Here is a 13427-nt window from a genome sequence, read left to right as displayed (position 1 = left end):
TATGGCTACTAAATTGGTGTTTCTGTAGTACTAAACGTATTTGAAAATCTGAGAAATGACTGCCATTTCATATTCATGGGTGAGCAGTATTGCTCCCACATTAGGAAGCATGACTATAAACACCAAAGCCAGTTCTGAGTCAATAAGCAGCTGAAGAAAAACGAGAGACTTGAGTTGTAAAGTTCAGAGGTTGAGGCTGAGATGTAGTTCAGTGGCAATGCACTTGCCTAGCTTGTTTGAGGCCCTCAGTTCATCTTCAGCTGAAAGGGAGATGGGGCCACTTAAGGTGGATGCCTGATCAGGAACTAATCTTCTGTTTATTTGCTTCAGGGGATGTACAAATACCTGGAGAAGTGTTTTTCAGACTTCAAACAGAGAGGCTTTGTTGTTGGCTATGATACTCGGGGTCAAGTGACTAGCAGCTGTAGCAGTCAAAGGTACAGTGTTAATTACTGCAAAGGTTACATTGGAATGGGGGCAAAATATTTAATATTTTTTTCTGGTGCTAGAAGTTCTGAAACAAGACCTTCGTATAGAAGCATGATCCTATGCTAATGCCGAGTGTATGTTTTTCTGAAGCTTGAGAACCATTTTAGCTGAAACAGAAGTAAAAAAGCACTTCAGAGATAAGCTTTAGATATTATAGAAGTATAACTTCTTAAGATATTGGAAGTTCGGGTGGGCGGTGGTGGCGCATGCCTTTAATCTCAGCACTTGGGAGGCAGAGGCAGGTGGATTTCTGAGTTTGAGGCCAGCCTGGTCTACAGAGTGAGTTCCAGGACAGCCAGGACTACACAGAGAAACCCTGTCTCAAAAAAACCAAAAAAAAAAAAAAAAAAAGAAAAGATATTGGAAGTTCAAATACTGTCGATGTATATAGTGAGGGGTTATGGGAACAGAGTAGGAGTAATTTGAAGCTTCTGTTCTCTTATTCTGCTCTAGGATCTTTTCATAAGTTGATAATTGTGGTACCATTTTATGGAGTTTGTCCTTTGATCTTGTTGCCTTTTACAAGTTTTATTTCTTAGTTTAAAACAGCTATCACTACCAAAAGGTGAATGAGAAGTAAAGAATTGTAGTGTCAGTTCTATTTGTTGTTAAAGACCTTTTAGTTTTCTTATTTGTATTTGGAGGATTAGGGATTTTTGTTTTATGTATGTGTGTCTGGGAATGAAGCTAGGGCCTGGTACATACTAAGCCAGTGAGCTAGCTACCACTGAGCCATATCCCTAGTTCCTTAAAGAAAAACACAAGCAAGCAAACAACAGCAACAAAAACCCTTACTTAACAGTTTCATGTTGAAGCATCAAGCTTAAATAATTAGTAATGGTAACAACTGTTTGGCTGGGCATGGCAGCATATAAGGGAGGCTGAGGCAGGGTAGTGAGTTTAAGACAAACCTACATAAAAGTTCCAGCCAGCTTTGGCTACTACAGAAGATCCTATTTCAAAATTCAGAATAATTCTATTCTAAAACATATATTATACAGAAGGTTAGTTTATTAAAATATGGGAAGGAGTAAATGAAATCTCTCTTTTTAGGCTTGCTAAACTCACTGCTGCAGTGTTGCTTGCTAAAGATGTTCCTGTTTACCTTTTTTCAAGATACGTTCCTACACCTTTCGTAGTAAGTATGCTCTGGTCATTACTCAGCTGGCTGTTCTTCAGGGGATTTCTTAAGTCAATTAGGGTTCAAATCTTTGCCATATATATGTCCAATCCAATGAAAATCCAACCAAAGGAAGAAAAATAGTCTTGCTTTGAGCTTGGTCTATGTAAGTTGACCAGCTGATGGTCATTGTGAGATGTTTAATGATCTTGTTTAAGAAATTGATTTATTAGGACAAGAATGACACATAGATTTGAGCATACTGTTAGCTGGTTGAGGTGGGTTTTGTGTGCATTTCCATCTGAGAGCTGAAAAGCAGACAGTGACCAGTCACCAACAGACTTTTAAAAGGCTGATATGACTGGCCACTGACCTGAGAGATCTATTACATACATAGTGATTTGGACTGAAGAGCCACCGAGCACATTTGCACTTAGTGCAGTTAATAGATCATGGCCTCGTTACTGTGCTATAGTTACACTTGATGTACATGGTTTCAAGTTTGAACATGTTTAGGAGACTGGTGCTACTTGACAAAAATGTGGGAGTGGAAATGGGAGTATAATGACAACGTAAAGCAAAGACTGTGTCTTTAAAACAGAACAGTAATGAAAACAACAAACAGCAAAACTTGTAAGGTAGAACTAAGTCCTACTCTGAGGGAAATTTATAAGTTTAATGAATGTGTTAGCAAAAGAAAAGATGTTAAGACACTGAGCCTGTGTTCTAATTACATGTTAATGGTAAAGCAAATTAAAATAAATGAAATTATAAGAGTATAAGTAAGATAGTAAGAAAAGTCAAAACTAGGCTGAAGAGATGGCTCCAGGTGCCACGCCTGTCAGCCTGAGTTCAGTCCCCGGGCCCACATGGTACAAGTAGAGAGCCAAGTTCTACAAGTTGTTCTCCAATCTCATGCCATGAATGTGCCCCAAAATAACTAAAGAAATGTAACTTAAAATTTATTGATAAAACAAGACACAAACGAAAGGAGTGAGTAATAAATACAGTAGAGACTAAGATAATCGTAGTATTTCTAATAGTGTAATTCAAATAAATGTGCAAACTTAGATGAATAGCTTTGTAGCTTTGTAGAATAACAGTTGATACATCAAAACTGAAAGAAATAAGCTTAAATAAGATCTATAATTATTCAATAAGTTTAGTTGGTATTTTTAAAAGTATTCTCAAGTTTAAAATAGCAAGTCCAGATTATTTTATATGCAAGTTTTACCAAATATTTAAGGAATGAATAATGTCGATAGATTATTCTATTGTAGTTGCTAAGGTAATATTACTTGTCCAGATTTGCTCCCTTTTATCACCGTGACTTCAAATCAAGGGTTGACTTCCTTGACTAAGGGTAGCCAGAGTACCTTGGTGGAAGGAACTCTGATTAGGTATGGGTTTGGGAACTGTTTCTGGAATCAAGTTAAGGGAATAGACTAGTGTGATCAGACCTAGGACATCTGCCGATTCCCCTCCCCTCCCCCACCTTCTGTGGTCTGAAGAGTGGTCAGTATGATGATGGAAACAGGAAGGAAGCATCCAGGGAAGAGAACTAATCAAGAAAAGGGTGAGCTGACACTTATGTGCCATGGAGGCCGCAGAGTATATGTAAAGATCTGCAAATTAGAAGACAGAAGGCTATACCTTTGAACGTTCTACCTAATGACTGTATAATGTAGATAAAACTCATGTAACATGTGATGGATTAGATGGCTTCTAAGTTTACTTCCACCTCCAACTATTTGTAATTATATGTGCCATTTGTATCTGCAGTCCAGCAAAGTGTCTGTCATGTCGCATTTGCTAAATATTATCATATAACAAAGAATAAGAAAATTGTAAACCAATAAGCAATAGGAGATTGAGAGGAAGGGCCATTCAGGGTGATAATTGGATGGTTGTTGAATTGTGTATGTTAGAGAAGGACCTTACCCATCAAACCTGGGGCAGCGAGATCTTATATTATGATATCTAAGTGTCCTCCTGTGTTAATTTAACCAAGTAGCGTTCATAGAAAATGTATGAATATCTAGCAAGCAAAGTGGAAGAATGCTGCTAGGAATTTTTATTTTTTATTTTCAGCCATATGCAGTTCAGGAACTCAAAGCAGTTGCAGGTGTGATGATTACTGCATCTCATAACCGCAAAGAGGACAATGGGTACAAGGTAAGCCTTGGACTCCCAACCTTTGCCTATTTTATAACTTTTACTTGAATAATATATACTCGATATTTTCTATACTGAGGAACAAAGCCAGGCATTGGGAACATATAAAAACTTTGATGCTGGCTCTCACAGACTGTACCTGTGATGGCATTTACTGGTTCCCAGGGTGTATACAGAACAATTGTCTTTTCACTGGGGTTTTACTTCTTTTTTCCTTGATTTCTCCATCCCATCCCAAATATATCCTCTCTATAATTTTAGAAATCAAGTCATGTTGTATATCAAGAATACAAAGACTGAATGGGAAGAGTCAGGGAAATAGTATCTTGAACTCACTCTCCCCTCTCTCTGTGCTGCCCTGGCTTCTCAGTGGCCACAGGACCTACCTGTTACATTAGTCTTTCTGACAAAACATCAAAAGTAGAGTGTCAGAGGTAAAAAGTAGCTTGACAGGTGCATATGGAAGGCACACGGTATAGTACTGAACTGTGTTTCAGGCTTCTGGGAGATGGACCCACATTCTTACATTTTCCTTCTTGTTTGGGAGGACTCCAGACACACCAAGTCCTATCTTAAATGGGAGAAAGGTTTGATACTGATTTAAGATTTGGGGCCTGCTGGGTAGTGGTGATGCATACCTTTAATCTTTGCACTAGGGAGGGAGAGGCAGGCTCTACAGAGCAAGTTCCAGGAGAGCCAAGACAAGGCTACACAGAGAAATCCTGTCTTAAAAAGCAAAATAAAACAAAACAAAAAACAATTTGGGGCCTGGCCCACTCCTAAAGGCAGGGAAGAAGCATAATTAATTCAGTTTGTGACATATAAGTTTCAGGTATCATGAGCTAACCAGGTAAGCAGATGTGCTATGAGCAGCTGGATGTGGAGATCTGTAACTCAAGGAAGAAGTGAGCTGAAGTCACAGACTTTAGGGTACCATATCTATTACAACATATGGAACAGAGACTGGGGAGATGGCCCTGTGGGTAAAGTGCTTGCTCTGAAAGCTTGAGACCCAAGCTTGGTTCCTCAGCACATATGTAATAACTGGACGCAGCAGTGTGCATCTGTAACCCTAGTGCTGTGGGACAGAGCCAGGGAACCTGGGGCTCGTTGGTCAGACAGTCCATCTGAGACAAGGAGCTCTATCCAGGTTCAGCAAGAGACCACGTCTCAAAAATTAAGTTTGAGAGGGAATAGAAATACAATTCAGCCTTAAGACAGTCCTGCTCTTACAGAAGACCCTGATTCAACTCTCAGGAACCATGTAATAGCCCACAATCATCTGTAAATCTGAGGGGGCGGGGAGGGAGGAATACACATATGTTTTAACAAACTTCTCATGAAAGTAAACACAAATATCCTACAAATATGGAAATTTTGGGAAACTTTTAATTAGTACTTCTATTTTACTAGAGGTTATTGATCTGTTTAAATTGCTTACTTGATCTTGGTTTAACTTTGGTAGGTTATATATCAAGAAATTCATCCATTTTTTTAAGGTTTTCTAGTTTAGTAGAATACGGATTTTAAAAATATGTCCTTATTTTCTGAATGTCCTCAGTGTCTGTTATAATGTCCTTTTCATCTTTACTTTGGATTTTTCTCTCTCCATATTTTGGTTAATTTGGCTAAGAGTTTCTTGATCTTGTCAATTTTTCAAAGAACCAACTCTTCATTTCATTGATGCTTTGATTGTTTTTATCATTGTTTCTATTTATTTATTTATTTATTCAGCCTCAAGTGTGATTATTTCTACTCTTTGGATGTTATTTCTTCTTGCTCTAGAGCTTTTAGGCATGTTGCTAAGTTGCTAATGTGAGACCTCTCAGGGTTGCTTGTTTGCTTGCTTGCTTGTTTCAATGTTTAGAACTGCCTTCATTGTGTCCCAGAGGTTTGGGTATGTTGTATTTTCACTTTTGTTTAATTCTAAGAGGTTTTTAATTTTCTTCTTGTTTTTTTGTTTTGACCTATTTTTTAGTTTGGTAATGAGTTAATCAATTTCTATGCGTTTGTATACTTCCTGCTGTTTCTGTTGTTGATAGAAGAATTTTAAGTCTAATAATTCGTCACATTCCTGTGACAGCTTAGTATGAGGTACATGCACTCAAATGTATGCTGCTCTTTTTCTATTCGGGTGTAACAGCAGAGCTCCATGCCATATCCATGGTAGAATTAGCATGAATATTTTTTAAGCAAAGTCCCCTCCAGCTGCTTGATAAATTGGAAACTGGTTGAAATGTATATAGATAATCAACATTATCTGTCTTTTCTGATATATAATTTAATTCTGATACATTAATTTATAATGTAAATAATTTCTGTTACTTATAACTGAATTTAATAGTGTAAATTTTTGTGGATACTTCGTGGTTTCTTTGTTTTTAAAGATTTACTTTAAGTGTATGAATGTTTTGCCTGAATGTATACAGTATCCTCAGTGCAGTGCTGGAAGAGGGCATCAGATCCCCTGAGGCTGAGACTGGAGTTACAGATAGTTCTGAGCTGCTATGTGAGTACTGGGAACCAAACCCAGGTCCACTGCAAGAGCAGCCAGTGATCTTAACTGCTGAGCCTTCTCTTCAGCCCATTTCATGTTTTTTTTAATATTTTTATATATTATCTTTAACATAGTTATACATCTAAGAATATAATTAGACACTAGTGTGTGCATATAAGGTGGTTATATGATGCTTCATATTGACTTGTTACTATTCTAAGGTTGGAAATAATACATGACTCTCTTTTGACAAGTCTCTCTGAAATCATTACCATCAATGTATTTTAGTATTAGTCTAATCTTGACATATTTACTTGCTTAACTTGATATTCTTCTTCAAAATACCAGTGACCATCTCTACTGTAGCTAAGAAAGAGCCTAACAAGCATTTTAACTAAGTATGGCTATATTTATGTATCATATAGGTTTATTGGGAAACTGGTGCTCAGATCACATCTCCACATGATAAAGAAATTCTGAAATGTATAGAAGAGTGTGTGGAACCCTGGAATGATTCTTGGAATGATAATTTAGTGGACACCAGCCCACTGAAGAAAGATCCTCTGCAGGACATTTGCAAGAAATACATGGAAGATCTGAAAAAGATCTGTTTTTACAGGTATCCAAGTGGGACTGGAAGATAACCTTAGAATATGATTAATGTATATCCAGGCCTGGTATAGAAAATGTCCTAAATGAGCTTGGTGTCAGAATCAGTCAGTCTCCTCTTCCCTTCCCTCTCTCTTTCTCCTTCCCTCCCTCTCTTCCTGCCTCCCCCCCCCATCCCTTCTAATATACTAGGAGATACTTAGGTCATGTTAAAAACATAGAAGAACTAATATGACAACATGAGTGGCATGTCACTAACCAAAGACTACAAAGTCATCAAAGTGAAGAATCACTGTAATTAATTGAAAAAAAATCAGTGGTTGTTAGTAATAGTAAGAAAGCACTATTGTGTATTTCTACACTAAAAATCACTCATTCAAGGGCTTTTAATGAATTGTGAATCTTCACTTTTAAAGTTGATTAAGTCTCATAATTTTTCTTTTCCATGTTTAAATTCCATTTCAGAGTTAAAGAGTTGACTGGAAGAGGAACATTTTTCAAAGAACAAAAAGCTACTTTTTTTCTGTTCTAGAGATTGAACTCTGAGCTTTATACATGCTAAAGAGGCACTCTACCACTGATCTAGCTTCCCAAAATTCAGCTATTAAATGAAGAAATAATACAATGAAAACATCACAATTTTGTTATCTTTATAACGAACCTTAGCAGCCATCCCAAAAGCTTATAATGGCAATAAATTGATAGGGAACTGCCGATGGACGAATGAGGATGACAGGACACTGATAAATACTAACTGTGAAATTGGCATTGTGGGCTTCCTCTTGTGACTTGGTAGAAAATACACATCTATTCTTGCCAGAGGAATTGGAATAGAATCTAATGTTGCCTCTAGATCCAGTGACCCATTCATAGTAGAAACAGATCAGAGGAATGTACTAATATAAACAAAGGCTGAGATGTAGCTCAATTAATAGAGTGAGTGTGGGCCAAGCCCTCCTGGGTTGAATCCCTAGCAATTCACAAACTAGGCATGGTGATATACCATGAAATCTCAGTGGGTGGAGGCGGGAGGACCAGAAGTTCACAGTCATCCTCAGCTACATAGAGAGTTTGAAGCCAGCTGCAGACATTTAAAAGATCTTATCTGAAACTGAAAGACAGGGAAAGGGGAGGGAGGAAAAAAAGAAAAACAAACTATGAAAAAGATGCATAATTTCCAAACCAAGATATGGGACATGGTGTGGGGAGAGCAAGGGTTAGAGATGTAGTGAAAGAACATTTACAAAGTAAAAAGATTTGAGAGACAGAGCAACCAGGTGATATTTTCAGATACTTGGAGAAAATGTGAACACAGATATTAGTCAACATTTAAAAATTATTGTTCATGTTTTAGATGTGATAAGGTATAATTATGTTCTTAAATACTAAAGTATTTTGTGCAAAATAATATGATTTTTGAAGAAGCAAAGCCAGACTGACAGAATTGACATGCTGAAATCAATTGCCAAGTATATATATAGATATTGGGTGTTCTCTTTATGGGTATTTTGAAAGCTATTATGAAATGCTTGCTATTTATTTTATAAATGTTGTTTATTATAGGGAAGTGGTTAGTAAATGATAAGTAAGGGTGTGTGTGATTTTCCTTTACAGGGACTTAAATTCAAAGACCACCTTGAAATTTGTACATACCTCCTTTCATGGAGTTGGACATGACTATGTGCAGTTGGCTTTTCAAGTATTTGGTTTTAAGCCTCCAATTCCAGTCCCAGAGCAGAAAGACCCAGATCCAGACTTTTCTACTGTTAAATGTCCAAACCCTGAAGAAGGAGAATCTGTGCTGGTATTGTTTTTAAATTTGAATTATTCTTAGCTTATCAGCCACCAGACTCAATGGGTCTGAGTGACACATCAGAGATGACTTACATGCTTTCCTTGTGCTCTGCTGCAAGTTTCATAGTATTAAGTCATATTAGAGCAATAAGGAGTTTTGTTTGAAATTTCTGAAGAAAATGGCTTTAGTTCAATCTCTCTAGACTGCATGCTTTGAAATTCATATCATTGACATGGTACCCACTTTTAGGAACAAGAACATTGGATTTAAGTTCTTTAGTATAATCTAGCCTTTTGGGGTCACTTGTTTTAGGAACTGTCCTTACGACTGGCAGAGAAAGAAAATGCCCGGATAGTGCTAGCCACAGATCCTGATGCAGACCGGCTGGCCGTGGCAGAACTTCAGGAGAAGTAAGTAATTTGAGCTTCAGCCTACATGGGACATCTACATCACCTCCTTCTCCCAAGAATTGAAGATTGTCATAGAAGAGGGCATGTAAAGATTCTACGAGCCAGAGGTAGTAAATGACTACAACACAGCTGTGTTTTCAGGACACAGCGGGTCAGCTGCTGTATGAATTCACAGCACTGGTGGGGACAGAGCAGGAGGCTCATGGATCAGCCAATCAATCTCAAAAAATAAGGCAGAGAACTGGATAGATGGCTTAGTGATTAAGCGCATGTCCTTCTCTTTCTGAAGTCCTGGGTTTGGTTCCAAGTACTCACATCAGGTGACTCACAACTGTTTGTGCTCCAGTTCCAGGGAATCCAACACCCTCTTCTGGTTTCCACAGGCATTACAGAGATGTGCACATACAGAAAAACAAGAGCACAAACATACACATAAATAAAAACAAATGAAATTTAAACTATATTTAAAAATAAAATGGAGAGTAATATAGGAAATTACTCAGTGTTCATGTCTGGCCTCTATACATATGTACATACATGTATGCACACACAGATACACATGTATACTACACACCAAAAGATGGAATAAATGTTGTCAAAAGTTCCATATAATAGAATTTATGGTTTCCAGTCTAAAGGAAGGTGATTTGAAGCTATAAGTCAGAAAGTTTTCATAAGAAGCTATGCAGGTCTTGACATTGACTTTTATTCTTTTTGCAGTGGTCGTTGGAAAGTTTTCACAGGGAATGAGTTGGCGGCTTTGTTTGGGTGGTGGATGTTTGATTGCTGGAAGAAAAACAAACCAAATGCCGATGTGAAGAATGTTTACATGTTAGCCACCACTGTCTCCTCTAAAATTTTAAAGGCAATTGCACTTAAAGAAGGATTTCATTTTGAAGTAAGAATGATGCAGACTTCATTAGAAGTCTGTGTGCTACTTTGCTAAACATTTCTGTAAAGATATCTATGCACCAAACTGACTTTCATTGATCTCATTGATAGTTCTACGTGTTTTCTATCTCTGTTCATGCTTGCTTGATATTTTTGATAATTTAGATACCCTAGCCAAAATCATCCAGTATGTGAATTTCTGACTAAGATGAAATGTTCTTTTAGACATTAAACTAACACTTCTTATTCCATATAGTATTGTCTGGGAATGTCGTATGGGAACATACAACATTTTAGACTGTGAAAATCTAACTTATCAGTAACACAGGCTTCAGAAAACTATAAATCTCATAGAATCTTTGCTTCTTCTCATCAAACACAGACTTGTTACCCTAAGTGTAACTCTAAATAAGACCCAATGACTCTATGTCCAGAAATTAAGTAGCGACTCTTAGGCTGGATCATTAAGTTTTGTGACCCTCAGACAGTTGGTGACTGTGGACTTATGACAGACAATTAGTTTTTTGCAGTCTCTTGGACTAATGTCAGTTAAGTTGTCACCTGTCATCTTTGTTGTCATCAGGCTATGGGTCATAATACTAATTAGATCTACTACTGATTATAGTTAGATTTGAGAGGTTTTCATCTGATAAGTTACTGTCCAATTGCAAGACATGCCCTGATTTAGTGTCAGTAGAGAGGGCACATTGTGCCCACTAATGCTAGAGCATCACTAATCTCTTTCCTAGTTCACTTTTCTGCTTTCTTTCAAAAACAAGAAATAGATGTAGAAAATTCAACACTACCCTCAATAAAAACAAACAAATGTATAATATTGTTCTTTAAAATAAAGTTTCTTTTATGCTCAGGATATATTTTTTGCTATAGACAAGGAAAATTTTAACGTCATAATTAAGAATCTTAGGCTTGAATAAAATTTCAGTATCTTCTAATTTTTTAGTTTCTTCTAGCTTTTAGACAAGTAAAAGAATATTCTGGGTTGGCGAGATGGCTTAGTGAGTAAAGTTTTGCTTTGCATTCTTGGGAACTTGAACTTGAATCCCCAGAACCCATGCAGTGTTACACGCATGAAATTCCAATCCTCCTGTGACAAAATGGAGTTTGGGGATGGAAGAATCCTTCTGAAGCTCAGTGAATGCAATAGCAAGCAATGAAGAGACCCTGTTTTAAATAAGGTTGAAAAATGAAGACCAACTCCCGGTGTTGTTCTTTAAAGTTCACATGTGGACTGTGGCATACATATGCCCTTATTCACATGAACATGCATGTGTGGACATACACACCAATCATACATAACAAAAAAGAAAAAAATGAATATTGTAATTGTTAAACACACAGGAAATTAGAAGATACTGGAATTGTATTCAAGCCTAAGATTCTGAATTATGTTAACATTTTCCTTGTGTATAGCAAAAAGATATATCCTGAGCATAAAAGAAGCTTGATTCTAAGGAGAATATTAAAAATCTGTTTTTTACTGAGGGTGGTATTGGCTTTTCTATTTATAGGGTTTTTTGTTGTTGTTTTGAGAGGAAGCAGAAAAGTAAATTAGGAAACAGATTAGTGATGGTAAGCTCTAGAATTAGTGTGCATGATGTGTCCTCTCTATTGACTTTAAAGCAGGGCATGTCTTGCAATTGGACAGAAACTCATCAGATGAAAAACCCTCAAATCTAATTACAAAAAGGGCTTGGTAAAGGCTTTATGTATCCCACAGTGTTGTGCAATGGTACAGGCAGTTGAGGCATGTGGTGTGCTTGTGTTATGTCACTACAAACTTAAAGGCCTTGATTACTTCAGACAACTAAATCACATCCTTCACGAGTGCTCATATTAAGATTATAATGCGCTTAAAGGACAGCAATTGCTTCAGGAAATCAATATAATCAAACTCTGCCTCCATCCCTTATGTGCAGCCTTGGGAACAGTAATCTCTAAGTTTCTGCGATGGCACTAATGTTTGTAAGCATTAGAAGGGATGGTGTAAAGCACCCATTACAGTACTTAATAGGCAGTAGGTGATTGTAGCACATGTATACACACACACCTGTCATTTTGAATCTGTATTTATCACCACTTTAAAACATGTTATACTTGATGTAAATCACCTGTTGCTCTGCTAGCGGGTCATTAATTGTGCCTGTGTGTGTGGTTATGGTAGATTGAGACTATACATCTACCACTATATAAACCTTTATGGACCAAGTACTGTGACAGACGCTCACTATGCAGGAGCTATGTACATTTACAAATAAGTTCTTTAATATGTGTTCATCAGAGTTGGTTAACTGGAGTGGCTTCCTCTACATTTCAGGAAACATTACCAGGCTTTAAATGGATTGGAAGTAGGATAAAAGACCTCCTAGGACATGGAAAAGAAGTCCTTTTTGCATTTGAAGAGTCTATTGGTATGTAGTAACTACTAATACTCTTTTCTTTTGGTTGAAAGCATTTAAAATATAGTAATTCTGTAGAGGAAGGAAGGAAGGAAGGAAGGAAGGAAGGAAGGAAGGAAGGAAGGAAGGAAGGAGTCTGTTCTTCAAAAACAAACTAAGAAAAGGACACCAAACCAACCTTCTGGCTATAATTTTGAGTTGCAAAAATGCAGAGATGCATGCCTAGCAGCATATATGTCTTCAAGTGGACAGTCACTCATCAGATGAAAACCCCTCAAATCTGATTACAGAGGAGGACTTGGTAAAAACTTTCTGTAGCCATGGTGTAAACCATGGTGTAAGGTTATGTTTCCTTTCTAAAAACTTTGATTACCTAAGAAGACTGAAAAACATTTTCCGTCAGAGAAGAACTTAAAGATCCCTGAATACATTGTTAACTAGACTCTGATGGAGTTGGGTAGCTGTTTTTGTTGTTGTCATTGTATTTTGTGGTTCATGTTTTGTTTTTTTGTTTTATTTTGAGAAAAGATCTTGGCTGTCACAGCCTAAACTAGCCTTGAACTCCCAATTCAGCCCCTGAGTGCTGAGGTAGAGTCATGCATTGTCACACCTGGCTTGATACTGTGATCTTCAGTTCCCTGGTCAGGGAGGAAGTGCAAAACTAGAAAGTGTAGCAGAAGTTTCCCCCTTTTCTAAAGACAGCGTCTAACCCTCAGGCTTTCTGTGTGGAACCTCTGTGCTGGACAAAGATGGAGTGAGTGCAGCTGCTGTTGTTGCTGAAATGGCCTCTTTCCTGGATACCAGGAAGGTAACACTGATGGAGCAGCTGACAAAAGTGTATGAAATGTAAGTTCTCATGGGATCTCACACAGCAGACCTGCCTTGCTTGCTCTTTTGGTTGGTTGGTGGGTTGGTTGGTTGGTTTAGGGTCCTTAGTTTGTTTTTGAGGAACAGATTCCTTCCTTCCTTCCTTCCTTCCTTCCTTCCTTCCTTCCTTCCTTCCTTCCTTCCTTCCTTCCTTCCT

General features: G+C 37.5%; 1 protein-coding gene across 1 annotated transcript in view; it reads left to right on the top strand.

The window, feature by feature from the left end:
* Nucleotides 1-13427, top strand: part of Pgm2l1 (phosphoglucomutase 2 like 1) — a 47027-nt gene that overhangs the window by 28040 nt on the left and 5560 nt on the right. Inside the window, exons 3-11 of the mRNA XM_028770686.1 lie at nt 331-437; nt 1543-1627; nt 3701-3784; nt 6707-6900; nt 8505-8694; nt 8998-9095; nt 9816-9993; nt 12322-12415; nt 13120-13249. Of these exons, the coding sequence (XP_028626519.1) occupies nt 331-437; nt 1543-1627; nt 3701-3784; nt 6707-6900; nt 8505-8694; nt 8998-9095; nt 9816-9993; nt 12322-12415; nt 13120-13249 (1160 nt within the window). The remainder of the gene's footprint in view (nt 1-330; nt 438-1542; nt 1628-3700; nt 3785-6706; nt 6901-8504; nt 8695-8997; nt 9096-9815; nt 9994-12321; nt 12416-13119; nt 13250-13427) is intronic.

The sequence above is a fragment of the Grammomys surdaster genome, unplaced genomic scaffold (assembly GCF_004785775.1).
Source record: "Grammomys surdaster isolate TR1022 unplaced genomic scaffold, NIH_TR_1.0 203, whole genome shotgun sequence".
Classification (NCBI taxonomy): domain Eukaryota; kingdom Metazoa; phylum Chordata; class Mammalia; order Rodentia; family Muridae; genus Grammomys; species Grammomys surdaster.
Note: the sequence above shows the minus strand (reverse complement) of the source record. Positions and strands in the feature narration are given on the sequence as shown.